General features: G+C 49.6%; 3 protein-coding genes across 5 annotated transcripts; 2 read left to right on the top strand and 1 right to left on the bottom strand.

Moving 5' to 3' along the window:
- The first annotated feature begins 2,900 nt into the window (after positions 1 to 2,900).
- Positions 2,901 to 23,425, top strand: LOC120961180 (serine/threonine-protein kinase S6KL). 3 transcript variants are annotated; one of them, XM_040384872.2, is made up of 11 exons: positions 2,901 to 3,267; positions 3,332 to 3,725; positions 4,745 to 5,069; positions 6,249 to 6,442; positions 6,523 to 6,760; positions 6,846 to 6,969; positions 8,193 to 8,291; positions 8,362 to 8,520; positions 15,422 to 15,510; positions 22,913 to 23,191; positions 23,267 to 23,425. In XM_040384872.2, the coding sequence occupies exons 3-11, from the start codon at positions 4,932 to 4,934 to the stop codon at positions 23,339 to 23,341; spliced, it is 1,395 nt and encodes a 464-aa protein (XP_040240806.2). In that variant the 5' UTR covers positions 2,901 to 3,267; positions 3,332 to 3,725; positions 4,745 to 4,931; the 3' UTR covers positions 23,342 to 23,425. The 3 variants fall into 3 exon arrangements, with proteins under 3 accessions (XP_040240806.2, XP_040240811.2, XP_040240819.2); XM_040384877.2 differs by lacking the exons at positions 2,901 to 3,267; positions 3,332 to 3,725 and adding an exon at positions 3,746 to 4,416; XM_040384885.2 differs by lacking the exons at positions 2,901 to 3,267; positions 3,332 to 3,725 and adding an exon at positions 4,424 to 4,581.
- On the top strand, positions 8,568 to 14,603 carry LOC120961212 (autophagy-related protein 101). The gene has a single exon (XM_040384906.2). It carries the CDS (start codon positions 9,365 to 9,367, stop codon positions 10,025 to 10,027), a length of 663 nt encoding a protein of 220 aa, XP_040240840.1. The 5' UTR covers positions 8,568 to 9,364; the 3' UTR covers positions 10,028 to 14,603.
- LOC120961205 (uncharacterized) lies at positions 15,743 to 18,017 on the bottom strand. Its single transcript, XM_040384898.2, has 2 exons — positions 17,558 to 18,017; positions 15,743 to 17,035 (listed from the first exon to the last, which is right to left on the bottom strand). Exon 2 carries the CDS (start codon positions 17,012 to 17,014, stop codon positions 16,217 to 16,219), a length of 798 nt encoding a protein of 265 aa, XP_040240832.2. The 5' UTR covers positions 17,015 to 17,035; positions 17,558 to 18,017; the 3' UTR covers positions 15,743 to 16,216.
- Positions 23,426 to 24,059: the final 634 nt, after the last annotated feature.

The raw sequence follows: 24,059 nt of genomic DNA, 5'->3' as shown, positions 1-24,059 counted from the left end.
GCGAAACGTTTGCGATTAGAATCCAGCAACTGGATAACAGCAGCTGGAATGTCGTTTCAAATAGAGTCATGGGTATTTTGAGTCATTTTGCATGGCCAATATTTGATGTTCGCTGTAAAGCATCGAGAAGAGTCAAATAATTTTGTTTTATTAACTATCTAATATCTATTTTGTTGTATTGAGTTGATGTATAGTTACAAGAAATATGTTTTTAATTGTGGTTTTTATTTTTTATTAATTTTATATTTACAACCTAAACATAGAAATGAACATTTCTTTTTGCAAGATGAACAGATTGGCGTGAATTTATAGGAGTTAGCTAAAAACAGCTTTCCACGAGAAAAATTAAACCCGAAAGTCGTCTGTTAACTCACCGGAATAAAAATAAAATCGCATGTGGTGATACGGCTATATCAAATGATTTTGATATTACCGCTTCGCCGCATGCGGCAAGATTGCATGGGATGTCATTAATGTAAAAATCCCATACAAAAACGGAAAATCTGATTTGAGGTTCTGACCGTTCTATTAATTGGATCTAACTATAATTTCGGTAACTATAAGTATAAATAACAAATGACCTATTTTACAGTATGATCATGTGTTATCTGTATTTACTTCCTCCTTGATTCTCTCAACTACATGGAAATTCTTATTTCGTTGGTATTTCACGGTTTATTGCAGTTTACAGTTTAAAATACTGATTGCACCCGATCTCGTATCTCGGACTGTAGGCTATCGGCCGCTGATGCTAATTGTAATTCTCGCGCATCGATCGTGCTCGTACCCCGAATGCTGGTGCAATAAAACCAAGTTGTGTCCGCAAGCAAAACATGTTGCATAACTTTCGATCCTTGAAGAGGTAATTCTTTATTTAGGATAGCAATAATGTTCCCTAAAGAGATGATGTTACGGCTTTGCTGGATCGGCTTTCAGCGCATTTCATTTTGTTCCTTTCCTGTAGTATGCTCAGCTGCACTTTTCCAGAAATCTAATTATGGTACGCATCGCGTACGCGCCAAATTTTATCGCATCGCCGAGTACAAAAAATTGGATCATTTGGTATATTTGGTAATGAAACTTAAAGTATATGGACAACCGTCCAATTATTAAATATTTTAGAAAACCCCAGATCGCACCGCATGTAGCGCACGATGCAATAGAGACCTCAAACACATCCCGGAACTGGAGCTGGAGCAACTGCGGATGGCTCGACACCCATAGGCATACGCACAAGTAGGAGTTTCTGGAGCGCATCCACGCCTCAGATCTGACTCCGGCTATTGTTAGTACGATTCCGACTCCGAAAAAATGGAAACCACCAGTTCCGCCCCTCCTGGGCCGGTCTCGTGATACAGTGGTCAACTAGTACGACTCAACAACATGCTCGTCATGGGTTCATGCCTCAAATGCCCCCATACGTAGGACTGATTATCCTGCTATGGTAATCGATAAGTCGCTGAAAGCCAAGCCCATTGTGGTACAGGCAGGCCTTGGTCGATAGCGGTTGTTGTGCCAAATGAAGAAGAAGACTAGTTCCGCCCGGAGTCTAAGGCATCCGGAGTCGTAGTCATGCGGAATCCGGAGTTCAGAGTTGTCCAGAGTTGTCCGGAGTCACCTGGAGTCGTCTGGAGTCGTCTGGAGTCGATCGGTGTCGTCCGGAGTCGGCCGGAGCCGTTCGGAGTCGTGCAGTGTTGATCAGTGTCGGAGTCGTCTGGAGTCGTTCGGTGTCGTCTGGAGTCGGCTGGAGACGACTGGAGTCATTCGGAGCCATTCAGCGTTGATCGGAGTCGTCTGGAGTCGACCGGATTCGGAGTCATCCGGAGCCGTTCAGCGTTGATCGGAGTCGGTCCAAACATTTCGTTGTGTTTTTTTTCTCTCACTTTACGCGTGACTTTGTATACAGGCCTCTGTTTTGAAGGTCGACCTCGGACGACACCGATGACTCCGTACGATTCCGAACGATTACTCCGAATGACTTCGACTTCAGTATGACTCCGGACGACTCAGTATGACTCCGACTTGACTCAGACTTGACTTGACTCCCAATTACTCCGGATGACTCCGACTTCAGTATGACTCCGGACGACTCAGTATGATTTCGACTTGACTCAGTCTTGACTCCCAATTACTGTGGATGACTTCGACTTCAGACAACTCCGCAATGACTCCGGACGACTGCAAATGACTCCGGGATAACTCCGCTCGATTCTAGCCGGCTCCGAACGATTCCGGATAACGCTGGGCGGACCTACCTTCCGGAGTCGATTCCGAAATTATCTGATTCGGATCGGAGTAGACTTCAGATTTTTGCCAACTTTACCCATCACTAATACGCACATCTCTAGCTCATGTCAGCTACTTTACGAAGCCAAGGTGTTATAAATGACAAGGTGAAGTTGTTCAGAGCAAAATGACATTTCTCGACTTGACATTTCTCTTCCGTGGGCTCCGGTATAAAAATCGGGGAGGACTGATGCGGGGTAATGAAATTTGTATGCAGAGAATGACAGATGTCCCCCACAATGTCGCCCAGCAAAAGCGATAAAAATCAACCTTCTAAATACATTATCCTTGTTACGAAGCGACCTTTGTGGCGGTGTCGAACACAGCTTGTCCTTATCTGTACTCCACCCAATCGGCAATGGAAATGCACTATTTTCGTACATGCATTGTGTGAAACGTTATTAAAGACCAAAATTCATCATAAAAAAATCAAACAAAACTATATGAGCTTCAAAATAAACCAAAAGGCATTTAAAATATTCCCTACAGCAGCAGCGATGTGAACGTTGCCTTCCCGCACGCACACAATGTCGACTCTTGCCCGTGACAGTTGACAGATCGTTTCGGGCCACGGTCGACATAGCCCGCGCCTGTCAGCTGTCAGACGGGTTGCTCTGTTTTCGATGCGAAATACGCCAAAAGAGAAAAAAAATAAATAACAGAAACTAAACATTTTCCAACAAAATGTATCCCCCGAATGCTCGGCAACGGGAAGTGGAAGTGCGCTACAGCAAGTGGCTGTAGAGAATTAATTTTGAAACTTGTTAACGTACGTTGTAAGCAGCAGCACAGCGAGCATAATAGAATATTTGTGAGCACAATCGCACGAGGGACAGAAAGCGTGAGCCTGCTAACCTTCCTGAGCTCAGCTGGTGAGCAAAAATATTGACTGAAATTGTTTGTGAAATTGGTGCCGCGTGTTGGTAAAATGCTGTTGCATCGTTGTGTGACAAATTAGCACACACTCCAAGGCAGGTTTTGGTGCGATCCGCCGTGGCTGCAGCACTGATTACAAAAACGCAGTAACGTTTGCTTTATTTTGCAGCTTTCCAACCCGCACGGAGCTGTGCGACTGTGTTGCGAGCAAAAGTTGAATTAAAACGGCAATTTTCCGACATTTGAATGTAACCGCTGGCCTGACAGACAGTACCGAGCCGTGGAACGGTCATCGTGCCAGGCGCCAACGCGCTCGTACCTGTCAGCTGTCGCGAACAGGTACCGACCGATCGAACGAATAGAAAAAAAAAACCCGTCAACCGACTTCACCAGCTGCTGGCCTTCTGTTGCTGGCGCCCTCTCCGTTTGTTGTTGTGGTGCATCGAATGACGGTGCGTTAATACCGAGCGCGGGACACTAATCATCCCTCCTGTGCGTGCGTGCTGTGAAGTGCTGGTGGTGCTGCTGCTGGTGGTAGTGGTGGTGGTGACGGCAGTAGAAAGGTAGGTGGGCTGGCGGATCGTGTGTGGCCTTTGTGGCGTTTGGTTTGTTGTTGTTGTGACGGGCTAGAGAAGCAAAGGCAGCCCCCTCTCCCCCATCCCCCGAGGACAAGTGGCGTGATCGAAAAACACACACACACATAAAGGCTTGCCCACTGCGCAATCGTCCAACCCATATTGGGCGGATGGTGGGGTGGCGCAGCCCTTCCGCCTTTCCTCTCCCGCTGAAGTAACAGCTGAATTGCTGCTTTGTGCCCAGCGCTCTTCCGAGGGGCGTCCGGGCCTCGTCTCCAAAGCCTCGCCAAAGCCAGTGCAAGAAGGTACGGGTGAGGTGGAGGTGGGGGTTTGTCCCTTTCTTGTCCCAAAAGTGGGAAAGGTACCAAAAGGTGGCACAAAAAGCGAACTGTCACTGACGCATATACGCTTCTGTTGTGGCTGTCATCCGTGCGTGCGCGCGCGTGTGTGTGTGTGGGCCGCGCGTGTTGTTGTTCAAAGGCGCCAGGGCCTCTCACTTTGGCAAGCATCATCCCCCAAGCCCAGGAAAACCTCCGTTTTTTTTTTTTCATCCGGCCGTTGGCCATCTCGCTGGTGTCTCGCGCGATTGCATAAAGGGCGCACGACGCCCGTTTGTTTGCATCGTCTCATCTCATCTCCCCGGATAAGGTGTCTGTGCTCAGTGCTGTCTGCACCACTGGTACGTGTGTGTGTGTGAGTGTGTTTACATTTTTCTCTGTTTAAAGGGTTTAAAGGGCCACCCGAACCCTCTCGAGCAGCCGCAACGTCTCATTTCCCTTCGCGTGAGCTTTGGCTGGTTCTTTACGTTCCTGTGGGTGGGTTGGTGTTTTGTCCCGTGTCCCGGGTGAGCCTACCTTTCACCCGTTGATGCTGCCAGTAGCTGGAACATCATCATTAGTGTCAATTTAAAGTGGAAACAAACATTACACACGCCGCTAGAAAGCACTAGATCGTAAAGTAGCGCACGTAACACAGCTCTTTAATGTCGCCCTTTGTTTCTATTTTAGCAAGAAAGACGAAAACTCGACAACGAACGCAAAACGGCGCGAACGGCACGGCAGGAAACCATCGCAGCGCCGCATTTTCGAACGCAGCAGCGAGAGCGGTAAGGGGTGTCTGTTGCCCGACCCGACGCACGATCGGCCCGACCCTGCCATCGTTGCGTGCGCGTTGCGGCGGCCGGTCGCGGCCTGTATGGGCGACGCGGACTTCCGGGCTACCGAGCCTGCGATAAGCTACGCCAACACCGCACCGGATACGGGCCTGCTTCGTGCCGGCTACACGCAGCGCGGGAAGGATCGACGGAAGGAGCATCTGGTTGTGTCGTTTCAGGTATAGTTTACCTTGGAAAGGCGGGGCTGCGATGAAAAAAAGAAGGGAACATTTGTCTAGATCAAGGGCTTCAGGTCATCTGACTGGAAAATGTTTAAAGTACTTTCGTCTCGCCGTACTAGAAAGATGCGTTTAGCAGCGCTTCATCACGCTAGCACGCTATGCTTACCTTCCAAGATGCTCAAACTCTTGGCAAAAAGTACGCGTGCATGGTTTATGAAAATAAGTTATATTGCTCGATGCGCAACAAGTAGCTCGTACGGCAAAGAAAACTGCGCAGCGGCTAGAAAAGAGCGCTAGCAAACACGGTTTAAATTTTTAATGCTTTTTTGGGTTGGGCTTGTGCAGCTGTTAGTTAGATGTTTGTTGCTTATTTTTGAAATAGAAGGCTATTTCATCTACGAAAGGAGCGGCTAAGAATAAGTTTGAAGCCGCTATTGCTCTTGAGTTACAGCGTTTGCAGCTTTAAATTTGGTCATTTGTGCTTATTTTTAGAATTTAGGCAATTGCCGCTTAGAACGTAAGGCTGACAATACGGCTTTAAAGCTTTAAGTTAGGTGGTTCTTGTTTATTTTTACTATAGAAGCCTCTTTCTGCGTACAATGGAAGGTTGAGACTATTTTTTAAATCTTCATAGCCCGTTACTTGACCTTCTGCAGCTTTTAGTTTGGTGATTTCTCTTCATTTTTACAATAGAAGGCTATTTCGGCTTAGAATAGAGGGCTGAGGATACGGTTGAATACCTTTATTGCATTTTAGTTAAGGTTTCGTACCCTTTTGTTTGGTCATTTCTTCTCATCTTTACCATAGGAAACTATTTCTGTTTAGAACAGAAGGCTGAAAAAACGGTTGAAACCTTTATTGCATTTTAGTTGGCATTTTCCAGCTTTTAGCCTGTTATTTTCGACTTATTTTACGGTTTACGGTTATACGGTTATACGCGGCTTATAATACGGTTTACAATTTATTGCACTGTAGTTGGCCGTTTGCAGCTAGCTAGTTAAGTTTAGTGAGGAATCAAAGTAATGGAAAATTGAATGCTCTTCATGTTAGGTTAAAAGCAAACGCCTTTACTGTGTTGATCGCGTTGGCCGAAAAGCCTGTGTCGAATCCTAACACCCACTTATGCATGAAACTAATTAAACTTTTTCGTTTTCCCCCCCCCCGGAAATCCAACAGCTACCACCCGCAGCTGCTGACGGTGCGCGCTTGGGACCGCTCGGGCGGTGGTACCATGAGACACTAGCGCACCGCCGCTGCTTCGTCTGGCTGCAGGGCACACTGTCGAGGACGATTTATGTGCTGCGCTGCGTTCCTCCCCATCAACACTCGCACCGGACGCGACCACCCGTGGCACGGATCTCCCGTCGGCGGTACGTGCACATCGCTACAATGTTCTACTTGCACACTGAGACGAAAGACCTAACGTATGTTTTTCCACCTTTATTTTCAGGTGGCATCAAACGACGCTAGACAGCGAAGCGCAGCTGCTGAAGAGCTGCTGGCCGGTGCCGGAACGAGTGCGCCTGTTTCTGCCCACCTTCCCGGTGGACGAGCGACGCGCCCACCGGTACGCAGAGCGCACGTACGTGGCGAATGGTGCGTTCGGGCGGGTGTACCGCGTACGGGACACGCTTGCCGGTGGCGACAGTCGGCGCTGGTACGCGCTGAAGGTGCTGCAAAAGTCCAACGTGAGTGTCGGTTACGGCTGTGCAGAATCGTTGCCCCCTTTTTTTTGACGAGTTTTTGTTTTCACCTGCATTTTTTTTCACACAGATCGTGCTGTCCGATGCGGTTGGACAGGTCAGGGACGAAGTGAAGATACAGACGGTGTGTGGCCATCATCCGTTCATAGTGCCGTGCGTCGACTACTGGCAGGATCGTACCCGCCTGTTTCTGTGTATGTAATAGTGATGGGAAACATTAAATTTTGGTCGACAACGATTCCGGCTAGCAGGTTGAGAATCAGTGTCCGGAATCGGCTCCGCATTTAGAATTAGCTCCGGAATTGTTTCCGGAATCGGTTGCGGAATCGGTTCCGGAATCGGAAGCGGCATTCGTATCGTAATCGTATCGGCTCTGGAATCAGAATCAAGTCCGGAATTGCATACGGTTCCGGAATCGGAATCGGGTCCGGAATCGAAATCGGCTCCAGAATCGGCGTCGGTTTCGGCACCTCCATACGAATAGGCGTTTGGGTCCGTCTATCGATAACCGCAAAGAATCCAAATTTTGTTGTAAACAAACCTTTCTCATGGAGATTCCCGGATTTATTTCCCTTCTGAAGCCTTTTGAAATAATTCAAGAACTGATGCTCATTTCGCAGCTAATTCCAAATCTGGAGTCGATTCTGATTCCGTTTCCGGGGGCAAATTGGAATTTCCGGGTCGATTCCGATTCCGGAGCTAATGCTGATTCCCAAGCCGATTGTGATTCCGGAGTCGATTCCGATTCCGGATTTAAAAGTCGACTCAGATTTCGGATTTGGAGTCGACTTCAGAATCGGCTTCGGAGTCAACTCCGAAATCGGCTCCGGAGTTAATTCCGGAATCGGCTTAGGAATTGGTTCCGGAATTGGCTCCAGAATCTGCTCCGGAATCGGAAAAGGCCCCGGAATTGGCCCACGATTCGCTTCCGGGATCAGAATCGGTTTCGGAAACTAAATCGGCTCCGGAATCGGCGTCGGTTTCGGCATCTCCATAAGAATAAACGTTTGGGTTCGTATTGATAGCCGCAAAGAAGCCAAATTTACTTGCAAATGATCCTTTCTCATATAGATTCCTGGATTGGTTTCGCTTCTGCAACTTCTTAATTCAATTAAAAAAACTGGGGTAAATTCTGTTTCTGTCACCGGAGCAAATTGCGATTCCCAGGTCGATTCCGACTCCGGAGCCGATTCTTATTCCGGAATCGATGATCCAGATTCGGCATCAGAATCGGCTCCGGAATTGATTCCGAACACGGAATCGGGTAGGTCCGATCCCGAGCTCCCACCGCTAGTATGTATGCGGTAGTATGGCAGAGGAAACAGCTTCCATTTATGCAACTAAGACACACATACACACGCCAGTTGAAAGCACTTCACGATAGCGTAATGATGTAATGCGCTTTCCCTATTTGCAGTGTCCGAATTTTTCGGCAACGGTGAGCTGTTCCATCGTCTAAAGTCCTTTACCAGTCAACTGGTTCAGCTGTATGTGGCGGAGCTAGCCTTAGCGATCGGTATGTGTGTTTTTTTTTAATTTTATATTATTTTTGCGACCATTTCGACCTTACCATCTGCTCGTTTTAGACTTTCTGCACAACGCCGGCATCATCTATCGCGACCTGAAGCCGGAAAACGTACTGCTCGATGATCAGTTCCACCTCAAGCTGATCGACTTCGGGCTGAGCAAGTGGCTAAGCGTCGGCAGCCGTACCGGCACGCTCTGCGGCACGATACAGTATATGGGTAACGAAACCACACGCACTATACTACAACCAATAGCAATACGTTACTAGTAGTAGCGGTAGTAGGATTAAGAGCAGGGCCCTCCCCCTCTAGCTGTAAGCTGGTCTGACACGCGGTCTGGTGTGCCCGAAACATTCTTCCCAACCCGATCCCGATCGCAATGCTGACCGGCCGTGGGCTCCGTCGTTTTGCGTAAGCAACCGGGAGGACGGTGGGCGCGAGGGCGGAGGTGTGTGGGGTGGTGCAAATGCAAAAACAAAACAAACGCCCCAACCAAAACCAGCTCGTGGCGCAATGTTACTTCCGGGCGCGCGCCCAGCCTGATAAGATCCGATCGAGCGATTAGTGTATGCATGTGTATGCGTGTGCGTGTGTGTGTGTGTGCTTGAGGGTGCATGTTTATGCGCGTGATTAAAAGGGACATCATATTGTTTCAAACGCTCTGCTGAAGGAAGCGAACGCATTCGTGCTGGTTTTCTGTTGCGGCTGCGCCACGTCTGGTGCGCACCAGCGGCAAGAAGACGATGCAACTGTTCCGTGGGTTTAGTTAAGCATTTCCTTTCCTTGTATATCCTAACTCAATCCTTCCCTCCCTTTTCCGTACCCCCAGCCCACCACTTTGTAGAGAAACTGAACTCTGCCACCAACTGAGCAAAGTGCGATTCGCGCGTGTTTTTGTGGAGCAAGGCAAGGGTATTCGGGAGGTGCTTTAAGATTTAAGTTTGATTGCACTTGAGGGAGAGAGAGAGAGAGAGAGAGAGGGAGAGAACGAGCACGAGAGGAAGGAACGAGAGCGGGAGCAGGGGAGTGATTCGTTTTGCCCGTAACGCCTCCCGCTCCAACCATGAACGCCCGCTCGCAAACGTTCGATCTGCGCATGGAGGGCCGGCAGGTGGACGAGGCCGTGCTGAGCATCTTCCACACGATCCTGTTTCACCGCAGCCTCGGCAAGTTCCTGTACACCGAGGAGGCGATGTACTCGGTCGGCACGATCGGCTACCGGGACGTGGACTGCGACTTTTTCGACTTCACCTACGTGTGCTGCAGCTCGCCGCGGCTGGAGGAGACGCTGCGGCGCGAGATCGGCAACTTTAGCCGGCAGCTGCGCAGCAACGACAGCGGCGGCACCGGCCAGATCAGTCTCGAGTTTTTCCAGCGCAAGAAGACGCGCTGGCCGTTCCAGACCGACTGCATACCGTGGGAGGTGTGGACGATACGGCTCGAGCTGCTGACGCTCACGAACGAGGACGACCGGCTGCAGTGCCGGGAGCGGGTGAGCGACCTGCTGACCGACAAGGTCTTCTGCATCACCGAGATCATGAACCGGCACGACTACGTGCCGAAGATACCGAACCAGACCGAGCTCGACATGGTGTTCGACACGACCTACCCGGACGTGCAGCCGTACCTGTTCCAGTTCAAGTTCAGCACGGCCGGCCCGAGCGGCACCTCGGTGAGCAACACGATGAAGAAGCTGATCAAGGAAACGCTCAACGTTTCGTTGTGACTAATGCGCGGCCTGCTGCTGCTGCTGCTGCTGCTGCTCGTGGGGTCGTGGCCCGGGCGTCCGCTTTCTTTGCGCCTCAAGGGAGCCCGGGCGGGAGAAGATCCCATTTTTTTTGTTTTCTTTACACACACACACACACACACACACTGTTACACTCGCGCCTGTTAAGCCGTGGCGGAGTGTTTTTTTACTTGTTTTAATGGTCGCATTTCCGTGCAATCAATGTTATACCGTGGTCCGTCGTCCCTCCCTCCCTCCCTACCCCCCACTCCACACACCATATAGTGTATCAATAGTGTTTGTGTCTCTATTTGGTTTTGGAGGGTTTTTTCACTTCTCTTTTTTTCATTTACGTGTCATGTCATCGTGCTATTACGCCAGTGGCTGTAGGCTAAGGATTATGTTGAGCTAAGTACGCGCATGGGCAGAGGAGCTTTTTCTGCAGCCTTTGCCCGCTGTGTGTCTGTCTGTCTGTGTGTGTGTGTGTAGCGCAAACGATTAGCGTCTGCCTGCCAGGCAAATCCGTATCAACAGTCTAAAAGGTTGAATTGTTAAAACCTTTCGATCAAACGGCGATGACAGTGAGGCCGGGAAGCGTGGAAGCGCAAAACGAGATTAATGAATGGCCCTGTGATGTCGGTTTTGTTTGAACGAGTTAAAAAAAACCGAAGGGGCTTTCGTTTTAGGTTTACGATTACGCAACGTGTGATGTGTAGTACGCATCATTCTAGGCCGCTCTGCTGCTTCGCCACAACCAAGGGCTGACGAAGAGCCACTGTGTGTATGTATGTGTGTGTGTGTGTGCGTAGCTAACGAATGATTTGTATGAGTGTGTACCGCGGTTTTTTGTTTGCTTGTTTTGCTGATTAATGTGTGCAGCCTGATGTTGAGCGCCACCACCTGTTTAGTTTAAGTTTGCAACCCCACACCACCCACCTACCGTAAACACCGCCCCTCCCCCCCCATGCGTCGAGTTTTCCGTTGATCTCTAATTGATAAGGCGCGCTAGCCGCGCACGCTGAAGACACTTTAACAAAAAAAAAAAGCAACCGATGTTTTAAAACGCTGAGCGCCCAAAGCAAACGCAAACAAACAATATACCGTAAGGTGATGTACCGAATCACTAATTAATAGCGTTAGGTTTTAGGTTAAGCGGTTCCAGCCGGGTGGTACAAACAAACCAAGACAGTGAAACAAAAAAAAAAAAAAAACAACACAAAAACAAATCGTTCGCTCTTCTCGACGGCAACTAGTCGCGTTTTTGCACCAATGGTGGTGACATACTTGGATGAGGTAGAATAAATAGTGCAATATTGCAGGCATCGGGGAACAGGCGGAGAACGGCTTCACTCTTGTTTTGAACACTCCCCAAACTGATACTTTTTTTTTTTAATGTATGCCAAAACAAGTAAAGCACAATAGTACAAAAAGAAAGAAGCAGGATTTCCCAGAACGAAGCAGAGCGAAGCAATGCGGTAGAGCAAAAGATTATTTCTAGTGAACAAAATTAACCACCTTCAAATGGGTTTGCAAATAGCGTCGATTGAAAGGAGAAACAGTCGCTTTTTTTTTTAATAGTTCGAGTCTGCCCCATGCAATGAATTTACCCTAACGTCAGAAGCCAAACTGCAATTCAATGATAGGATAGTGTGTGCGTGTTGTGGGTTTAAACGTCCTGCTCTCCCAAGTTTTGTTTCCTCACCCTGCTAGATGGATTGCCCATTTACTAGCAACCAAAACGAACCGAGCAGAAAGGAAAAAGAATGAAAAAAAAAAACACAACAACAACACGCAAGAATCATACGGGTTCCCGAAACAGAAAGTTTGATGCATAAAGTAATGGTCACTATACAAAAAAACAAAGTATGCAGTAAATAGTTACGTAACATTACCTAAAGACATCTCAATAGCATAGTAGCATTAATGCTTGCATATACGTAAAGAAAACGCTAACCCACGACTAGGATATCAACACAAACCGTACCGCTACTCTCCGTACTATATATATACGTAAACGACTTTCTCACGTATGTATGAGTGTGTGTGTGTGTGTGCGAGAGAGTGTGTGAGGGAGTGAGTGTGTAGGGTTGTGCACGATACCTTCCCTGAACTTAATTATGTTTTAGGCAGGCTTGTTCGGTTAGATTGTTGATTTGTTTTCTTTCATTTTTTATTCTGCTCTCGTGCACTATCTGTCTTGCTTCGCTTGCACTTACACTTTTCACGCCGTTCACTATTCGCAACAGATGAGGCAGGCAACACTCCGGTTGTGTATATGTGTGTGTGTGTGTGTGTATCGGTGAGTGTGGGCGTTAATTTTAAGCCACCGGACCAGAAAGGAGCAGATACACTCGTGTGTGCGCATGTGTGTAAGCATGTCTCTGCGGACGGGACATGTCACCGCATGTCCCGCAGCCCCCGCTCACCGCACCCAACGCACGTGGTTTTTGAGTCATTTATTAGGCTATAAGTCGGGCTTTGTTTGTTTTTTGTTTTTTTTTGTCCTACGTAAGCCTGTTAGTTAAAAACAACAACAACAACAACAACAAAAAACGCACCCAATTTTTAATTAAGTTTAAGTGGTTTGGATAGGGGTTTATTTTCCAATTGGAAAGTTTTAGTTCTGTAAGTACTTGCAATATATTGTGCGACAAAGCGGAAGAAACGGAATGAAAAAAAAAACAACAACAACAAAAACACGGGAAAGTAGTGAGTGGAAAAAAATGTAACAAAAAGAAAACGAAACGAAAGCGATTACAATGTAAAAAAAAACTACAACAACACATCAACATAAAGAGCGAAGAATGAACGTGGGTAGAGTAAGTGTATAAAGAAAAAAAGGGAGATAAAAATGAGCAAAACACAGCTGAAAGCAACACAAGAGTAATATTATCTAGAAACATGTAGAGGGAATAGCAAGTGCGGATCCAAATTCTTTCCAAATTGGTTAATGCATTGGTTCGTACTATCTTTTTTTAGTTAATTAAAAAGGCAATCCACACTCTACACGGCAAATTTGCTTTGCAAATAGCACTGAACCAATCGAGAGTAGATGAAATAATTTGGCAAGTAGAAGTAAGAAACGAATATTACCAACGTAAAAAAAACAAAATAATAAGATCCTTATAATTCAGCTTAGTCTTGTGTACGTGAATGTTCGGAAGTTTGTTTAGTCTTTATGTTGTAGGCTATGTTTTTCTTGTGTTTTTGGGTTTTTTTTTAACTGTTGGTTATATATTTTACTTTAGCATTTTCTCTCTCTCTCTTACTCTCTCGCTGTCTTCTTTTTTAGCTGTAACGTTACGCTCTAACTAGAACGCTTTAAACCTGTATGTCATTTCGTCGTCGTTTAAGCTGTGATTAAGTGTATATGATATATGAACGTTAAAATAGGGATGTGAGCATTAAAATAGGGATAATGCAGTGTAGTAAGTTGTATAGTGTAATGCAAAAAGACACAGGGAAACGAAGGTGTAGCGAGCGGGTTTGTTTGTTTTCTGTTCTTCTGTCTCGCTGCTGTATGCATTCGGCTGTCGCAATTTGGTTCCCACATTGAACCCATTGGAACGTTCGGGTTTTTGTGCGGTTTTTTTTGGTGTTTGCACACGCTTTAGAACCTAAAACTGTGCATCGAAACACACACACACACATATTCAAAGGAGATTTGGGGAAAGGGCATCTACTTAAGGCTTCATCTAGTTGAAACGCAAAAGTAGAACACGAACACCTACTACCCCACATACACACATACACACATCCACACGAAAAATTGTAAAGAATCAGACGAATTCGATTGTAGGGCTTTAGTAGTAGTGAGTAGTACTTAAGTGCAAGCGGTAGCTCAAACTTGCTTGTTGCGGTTAAAAGATTTACACGTTTCGTTTGCTGCCGTTGAAGCCGCTTGTGAGTGTGTGCGTGTGTGAATGTGTGTTTTCCGGTCACATTGTAGATACCTTCTGAACAAGACGCACATCTGTATAGCAGACCGAATTGAAGCCGATATTTAGGACCCATTTTTAAACACCAAATAATCCCACCCTGCTGCTACGATATCCCGGATAGCCTAGAGAGCTGGACTCTTCTCCACTTAACCATCAGGCCCTAGTAAACGAAGGATCCAGCATCTGGCATGATTGTGTACAGACAGGAAGACACAAGTGTGTGTGTGTGTGTGTGTGTGTGTGAATGAGTGTGCATGTGTGTGTGTATGCGTGATGCCAAACAATCAATATGCGAAGCAATCTGGTACAACGGCGGTGGCAGTACAACGGTTGTCCAGAAGCTCCTACGGCTACAACGGTGCAGACGCTTGATGTGGACCCGGTTGTACATTAGTGAACGAAGGTGTGTGTGTGTGTGTGTGTGTGTGTGTTGGTTTTGCAATGTCAATTGCAAACAGAAAAGAAACACACAACAACAAAAAAAGCAACCAAAACAAATTGCAAAACAGTGGAGCTAATGGGCCAAACCAAAACAAAACACGCGGATAAACGTAGAAACGGAAGAAAAAAACGGAACAGAATGCAAGAAAAAGGGTGTGACACACGTGTACTATACTGCAAGGTTTAAAAACAAACTCGATACTATTAAAAGCACTTTAAAAGGGGTAACAATAATGAAACATTGCTTAAGCGTCAAAGCGTGCGGTAGGTGATAAAGTCAAACAATGAACTTATACATGGATTGTTTAGTGGGGGCATGAGCAGGAAAAGAAGAGCAGAACAACAACAATATATAAGATTAAAGTAATACTAAGCCAAGTGGGTGTGGCAGGCCGAAAGGTATCGTACACCACACGCAAAACCAAGCAAAGGAGAGAGGGGCAAGAACACACACATACACGAACGGTTTAGATCAAACGATTGAGAGTTCGAAAGTGGACCCAAGCAAAGCAACCGAAACATTATAAAGATGTGATTGTTTGAAACAAAAACAAGCAACAAAACAGAAAAAAACAAACAAAAAAACTAAACTAGATAACACAAAACAGAAGAAAAAAAAAACTAATGCCTCCTAAACGCGCCTTTCCGTGTCACTTTGAGGTTGAGAAAATGTCGCATTCACTTATTGGGGCTGTCTTCATGAAAACTCTTCCCATGAAGAATGCTTCTCTCTTTTTTTTGTTGAGTTTATTTGGTCAACCCCTTTGCATCTAACTCCACCATATCATCCTTGTCTGGGGCAGGGAAGTTGGCGGTACTTGCGAATACCACCCGGCGTTTAGTAGTAATATCCCGCCGTTACACGTGCTGCGCTGACGACTTCTTTGCTTCCAGGTAAGTACCTGGCAGGCGACATCTCTAATTTCGTTCTTTCTTTATTTTCTTTCTGCTTTCTTTGCCGTTACCTTCGTAACCCGCCTCCTCCCTCCCCTCCGGTGTGTACCGGGAGCAGCGCCTGAGATTCTACGAGGAGAGCCGTACGGACATGCCGTCGACTGGTGGGCGCTCGGGGTGCTGGCCTGCCGGATGTACACTGGGCGGGTAAGTAGCGATGTATTGCTGTGGAAATGGGTGGCAGAATATCTACATCTTGAGCCGCTTATTCTTGGTGCATCAGCAACTCCAAACTTCTCCACAGTCATAGATCTTTTCGGGTTGGAGAAGAGATAAAATCGATTAGCTGTAGATGGCCACGCCCCAAAAGCGAGCTCTAGTAGGCATCTGCCACTGTCACGCTGCTAAAGCACAGGACGCTGCAGCACCGCTGGCAATCGAGTTTTCTGAGTTTTCAGACAGACTTTATTTCCGAAAACGCGCGCGACGCTCGCAACCCATTGCCGCTTCTCGCACAACAGTCAGTGCGCGCTTCCGCGTAACGTGCGCTTGCGCCTCATTACTTGCTAGTAGGTATACTAATCGTCGCTAAATGCTAGGCGTATATGTTACAATCTACAGTTCTGGACACCGCGCACCGTGTGCCTCCGGTTCCGTTAGCTGCGGCACACGCTGCGGAAAAGAATCGCGTCCGCGCCTCTAGCCACACTGTCTCCACTGTGTACGTCTGTAAAAGTGTATCGGCGGCGTCTGCCCAAAAAAATGTGGTTGATATCTCTGACCTGTTATTGTTGTTGATGGGAATTTGTGTGGGGGGATGTCTTTTGTATTTAAAAAAAAAGTTAAATCTCTCTCCTCTGGCTTCCTCTCCCAAGTATCTGTCTACAACATCTAGCACACATCAGCTTAAGCTTTAGGAACTCTCCGTGGAGCCCGACGAGGAGTCGTTCGATGCATCAACCTCCGTGGAGGCGGCGGTTGTTGTAGTGCTGGTGGTGGTCGTGGTGGTGGTGGTAGTAACTTCAGCCGTCGCTGCTACGGTAGTGGTGGTGGTAGAGGCTGCAGGCTCCGTTGAGGAGCTGGTAGCGGCAGTGGTCGTTGTGGTCGTGGCGCTTGCCGTCGTCACATCGCTCATCTCGGCCAGCGTAGTGGCGGAGACACTGGAGGATGCAACGCTGCTGGTTGGCTCGCTGCTAGCGGCCCCGGCAGTGTCGGCCACCGTCGTCTGCTCCGCCGGTTCCGTGTTGGCTTCGGCCGGTTCCAGCGTCGTCGGGGCGAGTTCCTCGCTTACGGCCACCGCCGCCGGTCCGCTGGTGGAGGATGCGGACGACTCGGAGACGGCCGGGGTGGCTTGGGTGGTGGAAGACGACTCGGACACTGCCTGGCCGGTGGTGGATGACTCGGGATCTGCTGCCACAGTCGTCGCCGCCGCCGCCGCCGGCTCCACGTCCATCGACGCGGAAGTGGACGAGGCAGACGTAGTGTCGGCAGACGTCACCGGCTGAACGGTGGTGGTGGTGGTGGTGGTTGAGACGCTGGTAGTGGTCGTAGGTTCTGCTTCGGCTGCGGTAGAAACGGCCTCCACTGGGGCAGCATCAGCAGCAGCAGCAGCAGCAGCTACCATCTCCTCGGGCATCGCTTCTTGCGGGGCAGGTTTACCCCAGCAGAGGGTAACTCCGAGCACCAGCAGTACCACGGCTAACAGTTTCATGTTTGGAGTGGTTCGGGAAGGCTTTAGGAAGACGAAAAGGAGAAAGGAGATCTAAAGTATCGCTTAAAGATTCTTAACTGTACGACTGAGGGGGGGTCCATTGCGTAACGGCCAAGTGTGTCACGCTGGAGTTTTCCTGGAGTGCGAGTGCATCAAAACTCCCCAACAGTACTTCTATCACTAGATCTCTCTCTCTCTCACACTCTGTACAAGTTTGTGGAGACTGTTGCATACTTCACTGGTCCTATTGAAACCCCTTCTCCACATCAACACACACACACACACACACACAAGAACACAAACACACCAGGCTCTACACGGTTGTCTGTTGGCGGGGAGTTCAGCTTTGGTTGATAGAAATATGGTAGTTTGGAGAGACGTTGGATTCTTGCAGATCTGGGCCTTTGCCTAGCTCCCGCTTTTGGCCGTTGGCGCTGCAGTTTCGGATTCACTCTCTAGACACCCTCTTCTTGCACTGGCCCGTTCCCTCCCCAAACCTTAACAAACAAACACACAAACACGCACGAGATCGAGATTACTTACGTTATTCTTGCGCACACTGTTGGCAGGGTTGGGCAGGTACGAATTCGGCACCGGTTTTTTGTTTTTTTGTTTTTTTGTTTTGCTTCGCTGTACACGGAGAACACGAGTTTCAAAATACACACGCTCGCTCGCTCGCTCGCTCGCTGTTCGCAATTCTGTCCGTCTCTCTGTCTGTCCGTGTTTCGCTCCGTGCGCTGCAGCTTCCGAATATGCAATGAGCAGAAGCGGCCTGGCCGGTCCGGTTTTATACCTTCGCCGCCGCTTTGCAGTCCGTCTCCCGTCTTTCACCCGGCCCTGCCACGAGAAAAGCCACGCAGAAGGGGCTGCTGTTGATGGTTGGTTGGCGGCTGGCCGATGATCTCTCTCTCCCTCCTAGTTCGAGCCGTTGGCTTTTTTGTTCGTTCGCTCGGTTCATTCGTTTCGTTGCTTTTCGATGTTGATTTGGAGAGCCTTTTTTCCCGCGCCAAACCATACGGGGGCACACTGGAAGGGGGGGGTGGGGGGGGGGGGGCACTGCACGCCCCGATGCGACACATTGTTTGACGGGACGGGCATTGCTGTGTGGCCACAGCACAGGCGCTGTTACTTCAATTGCTGGGCCCTCGGAATGGAACCTTTTGGACGCTCCTTGGAGCTTCTCGAGAAGAAGAACCGTTGGAACTCCTCGATATCTGTGTGTCTGTGTGTGTCTTTTTTTCCCCTGAGGGACCTCCTCTTGGACCTCCCATCCTGTGAGGAACCATTGGTTTCCCTTTCAGTTGGAGAGAACTGTTTTAACTTTTTAAGTTCCGCCAACTCCAAGTTCTCGGTGCTCTTGAAGAAGATCTCCGAGCTGTTGCCTTCGTTCCTTGCCTCGCTTATCGATCGATATCGCGTCCTTCAACCCTCCCCTCACCACCACCCCACTCGCCCGATCAATTCGCATAACTTCTGTGCCGTGGTGTGCGGTGTTTGGAATTCGTCCGCTCGTCCTTCGAGAATTATTTATCTTCCTCGTGGGCTTTCTCGGCGGTTCCCGTTCCGTTCGATTCCAGCGCATTTGGCGGTACTGCTGACTGCGCGACGCCGAGAGGGAAGGAGAATCGCTGGTGTGAAGTGTGAATTTAAAAAAAAAAAACACTCCCGTTGGGGTTGAATATTTCAAGCGGGCAGGCGCACGTTTGGTGTGCCTTTCAGGAAAGGAAATGTCCCTTCTTTTCTTTTCTGCGCAGAAAAAAAAAGGGTTAGCAACTATTGCTGGAATTAGTAATGTCATCTCCCCTCCCACCCCCCCCCTCCCCAAATCCCCACCACCTGCAAAAAGGGGGAAGTAAGTAATAAACAAGTAAAAAAGCAATACATTCCTGAAGGGAATTATGAACGCGCCGGGGGTTTTCGCTGCTTTCCTGTTGCTCATCCATAATTACTAGTGGCGCGCGCTTGACCTTCCGCGGAATTCCGTGTGCCTCCGTTGTTATTATGCGGAACGTGAGCATCTTGCCGCACAACCCTAGCTGCCGATTGTAAACTGACCAAAATCGTCCCCAAACAGGCAGGGCGAGTCTGCTGATCCGACCGGCTGTCCGTCCGGCACACGCTCTATCCACTTCCGGTGTGGCGGAGTTGGCACACGCCGCCGCCTCAGGGCGGGCGGGCATCGATTCCGAGCTCAATTTTTGGAAGTTGTGGTCTTGCAAAAAAAATCCCCAAAAATCTCCATCCAAAACACGCGGATCCGCAACAGCAGCTGTTTTGGCTGACCGTGAGCAGTGCTGGAGCGACCACTCCTCTTGTAGTGCGACCCCCCCCCCCCCCCCCCCGGGCTTTGCTGCCTAGAACAACCGTCCCGGTTCCCTGCATGGGGGTGGGATGACCCAGCGCGGGGATATTGGGTGGGTTCAAAAACCCCCACATACAGCAAACCTTTATATTTAAGGCCCCGTGCGCTCACTCGCGACTCTTTTGCTCCTAATGCTGAATCGTGCCCTCGGGCGGGGGAAGAAAAGATCGAGGTAGGAAGGGGGGGGGGGAGGAGTATATTGAGATTGAGAGCACCCGGAGAAGCTCGCGTGTGTTGTGGTCGTTGTTGTTGCGAGCGACGTGTTGTTTTGTTGCTTCTCGTCTCTCGTGTGCCGATTTGTTGTCTTCTACGCGCCATCATCTTTACCTTCTAACAAATTCCCCTCCCCCCTCCTCCCCCCCCCCCTCTCCCTCTTGCCGCATTCACTCGCAAGCGCCGGATCGGTTCCGATCAAGGCCAGGATCGGAAAGGGACGGCGCACGGTCACGATGCGCTGTGGTAACACACAGAGCAGCAGCAGCAGCAGCGTGGTACACCCCGATTGCGCATTTGGAATGAGTCGGTGGTGAATCGCTCCGCTGGTGGCAGTGGTCCTCCCTTCCTCCTCGCATGCATGCTGTTCCGAAGGCCACTCAAGAGGGTAGTAACACCCGCGGTGGATAGACGTATATCGATCGATCGGCCCAGGGTAGGCCACAAACAGCCATCGCACACAAAAAAAAAACAGTTCACAACCAACAGAAGCGAACGAAACGTGTGTGCCGTATGTGAGATAAATTCCCGGGGCTGCTGCTGGCAAATGCTGCTGGCGGTCGGTCGTGCTTCCAGCCCGCGTGCACCGCGTGAAGGTGAAAGAGCAAACAGACAGCACAAAAAAAAAGAATTAAACAAAATCAAAAGACCTACATTGAGAAAAGGCGGGTGCGGGTCCGCACACAATGATTATGGGGCTCCCTCCAAGTGGCCACCACACATCCACACACACACACACACGCGGGCTGGTCTTAGGCGATTGGGATAATGGGAAAATAATTATGGTGTATGGGCCCGGGAGAGAGGGGTGGACAAAAAGTGGCCTTACAGTCACACCCGGGGCCGAGGATTGCCCAAGCCCCGGGCCGCTCAGCGCATCATGATTTGTGTGTGTGTGTGTGTCGTGACCTTTCGGGGTCGTGCCCATCCCATCCGACCACACAGCCGATCGGTACCAGCAGCTTCACGGCACGGCTCATTTGATCAGCCCGCTAAGCTCGCCAGTTAACAGAACGGCACAGCAGAACTTGCTAATCGATGGCGATTAGCGTCGGAAGTGGCGGCGCGCCTCAAAGTGCTGAGCTGATTCCCGGCTTTGTGTGTGTGTGTGTGTGTGTGTGCATTACAAATCTCTGCTGCTGCTGCACATTGGCCGACCCGCAGGGATTCGGGATATGCAAGGCCCCCGGGGACATTGCAGAGGGTTCGTGGGTTCGTGGGATTGAGTTTAATAGTAATAAAAATTTCCGGTCGTTATTGAATTATTAGGCGTCGTTAGACCCGGGGCTCCCGCTGCAGCCGGTGGCCACGCCGCGGCTTTTCCCGCCGTTGGACCTTGGTCAATGAACCAGCAGCTGGTGTTGGTGGCGTGGTGTTAAACCACGGGAGCGCGCACTATGGCTGCGCGACCTTCTCTCCACTCGACGGTGACGCACACGTGATCCCCGGCCGGCCGGACTTCCGGAAGTGGTATGAGAGAAGAACTGCAATTACGTGGTGGAAAAGTGGCTCATCACGTCCTTGAAGGTCGGTGGTTATTATGGTAGAGTGCGCCTTTGCCGTTCGATCTAGATTAGATGCTGTGACGCAGCATCAGCTTCAAGCAGGCAGGTGGGGAAGAATAATCAGGTGTGAAGAGGAAGGAACTGCGTGCATCGTATTCTATTTTTCCAGCTTCAGTTTCGGCTACTGGCAACAACTGTTAGCCAAGCGGACGAAACGAATCGTGAGAACGAACGGTTAGGAAGAACTGCTTGATGAGTTAGTTCAGTGAGTCCCAAAGTGTGGTGTTGTTCCCTACTGCCCACCAGTAAAGGCGCTGGTCGGTAAGAATTAGAGATGAGACAACTCACTCTGTTCAGTGATGTGCTCTCTGGGCGACTTCGATTCAACTCAGACTATTGGTAGTACGATATCAACTTTGAAAAAATGGGAACCAATAGTTCCACCTGGAGTCCGAGTCGTTCGGAGTTGTCCAGGGTCGTCCGGAGTCACCCAGAGTCATCCGGAGTCGTCCGGAGTCATACAGAGTCGCCCGGAGTCGCTCGAAGTCGCTCGGAGTCGGAGTCAGCCGGAGTAGACCGGAGTTGTTCAGAGTCGTTCAGAATCGTCCGGAGTCATCCGAAGTCATCCGGAGTCGCCCAGAGTCGTCCGGACTTCCAATAACTTCGGACGACTCCGCAGACGTACTCACTGTCTGCGCGCAATAGTGACTCACTCCTTTCAGATTCAAATCACACACTCACTAGTAGTGATGTGCTCTCTGGACGACTCCGATTCAACTCAGACTATTGGTAGTACGATATCAACTTTGTAAAAATGGGAACCGATAGTTCCGCCTGGAGTCCGAGTCGTTCGGAGTTGTCCAGAGTCGTCCGGAGTTGTCCAGAGTCGTCCGGAGTCGTCCGGATTCACCCAGAGTCGCCCGGAGTCGCTCGAAGTCGGAGTCATCCGGAGTCGACCGGAGTCGTCCAGAGTCGTCCAAAATCGTCTGGAGTCATCCGAAGTCATCCGGAGTCGTCCAAAATCGTCCGGAATTCCAATATCTTCGGACGACTCCGAACGACTCCTGACGACTCCGGACGACACCGACTCCGAATGATTCCGGACGACTCCGGACGACTCCGGGCGATTCCGAACTACTCCGGATAATGCTGGGTGGACGTACCTTCCGGAGTTGGTTCTGAAATTATCGGAGTCGGATAAGAGTCGACTTGGAATTTTTGCCAACTATATCCATCACTAGAATGAATTACAACCGGTTTGTAACGTAAATGAACCAAACATTAGTGGATCGATGATTTCTTTCTGCTCGGAAGTGGCATAGAACTGACGTTCAGCAATTGAGTTCTGTTAGAAAAACGATGCGATTCGTTCATGTTCTTCTGCAATCTCTTCTCAAACGTCATCGTCAGCTTTGCGAAGCTGCAAGCCAGGCGCGCTTGTCTGGCAAATTCCAGCGAACACCTGAGCAGCGATCCTGCCGGGAGACATCGCAATCAGTGTATGGATCCCCAAACTTTCCCCCGTTCCCGGCTCCAAACGAACGGCTTCCGCCGGCAAAGGCCCCCAGAGAGAGAGAGAGAGGGTAACCCGGCAGGCGACCGGTTGATGATCGTGTGGAATTGCGTAAATTGTTCTAAATTGGCATGCGACTCCAGCAAATCAGCCTGCAAGAGCCCCCTCGGTGAACGCGCAATCACATACTTTTTTGTTGTAGTCGCCCGTTGTCGTTGTCTTCCTTTATCTCATTCCACACAAACAAAAAACCGCATTTGGGTTTGTCCGCTTAACTTCTCCGTTCGCTTTTCTCCCATCACCAGTACCCACTGATGGATCCGGCGCATCATTTAAGGGCCTCGGTGACTGAGCTGCCGATCGCACCACCCCCCTCCTCCCCCTACAGCAGTACGGCCATCGATGGGCCGGTGGCGAACCGGCGGCTGCTGCCAGCCTCGGCCGGCCGTTTGCCGCCGGACGGGCGCGATCTGCTCCATCGGCTGCTGGAGCCGGATCCGCGCGCCCGGCTGCGGTCGCTGCTGCAGCTGCAGCGGATCGCGCTCTACCAGCACTACCGGTGGGAGGACGTGCGCACCAGGAAGGTAAGAAGCGGATGCGAAAGTGTATGCAAAAGGAAATAAGAAGAATAGACACCGTTTAATGCGATCCAATTCTAGATAGTGCCGCGCGATCTGTTCGACGATGAGTGCCTGGTGCGGGAGGAGGACGCAGTCTTGTTCACCGATTTCTAGCAGCAGCAGCTGGGCGAAGAATCTCAACCCCCTTTTTTTGCAGTATTTTCAGTGCCGAAATAGAAGTATTTGCTTGTGAATTAACGATTCAAAAGTGTGTGTTTGTGTGTTTTTTGAAGGAAATGAAAAATGTTTTGCTTTCAGCGGAGCAAGTACGCGCAACGACAACTGCTCATCGGCGCTTACGATGCGCAACCACATTTTAGCGCACGCGGTGGAGAAGGGGATGTAATCATCGTGCCGCGTGCGGTTTATTGGCGTGAACCGGCGGCGGCTGAAGGTGATGACGATGAGCGTGATGTGATTATCGCGCGCTGGCTCGTAATAATGGCCGCGGGCAGAGTAAAAGATGGCGCGGAGAAAAGAAGCGGCAGAATGTGGGTTCGCGTGCCCTCCTGCCCCCCCTTGGACGGTTCGGCACTGAGTGAGGTCGGCACGTACGGTACCCGGTGGGGGTCGGGGTCCATTATGCCACCTCGGAGCGATTTGCTCGCATTAATGAGCGATGAAAACGGTTGTCTTGATACGATGCCAGCATTGCGTATGCGTGCTGGCGTGAGGGGCGGAGGTGGAGTTGCATATCATATGAGATCTTATAAGGGGAAGGCTGTGAGTATTGATAAGAGGTCAGAGATCATCAGCGACACCACCAGGGGGCAATGGGAGGTAGATCGGTTTTGCTCGATTCAGAATCATGCATCCAAGCCCAAGGCGCCGG

Source organism: Anopheles coluzzii, chromosome X, assembly GCF_943734685.1.
Source record: "Anopheles coluzzii chromosome X, AcolN3, whole genome shotgun sequence".
NCBI classification, from domain to species: Eukaryota; Metazoa; Arthropoda; class Insecta; order Diptera; family Culicidae; genus Anopheles; species Anopheles coluzzii.
This window is presented reverse-complemented; position numbering and strand designations above follow the sequence as displayed.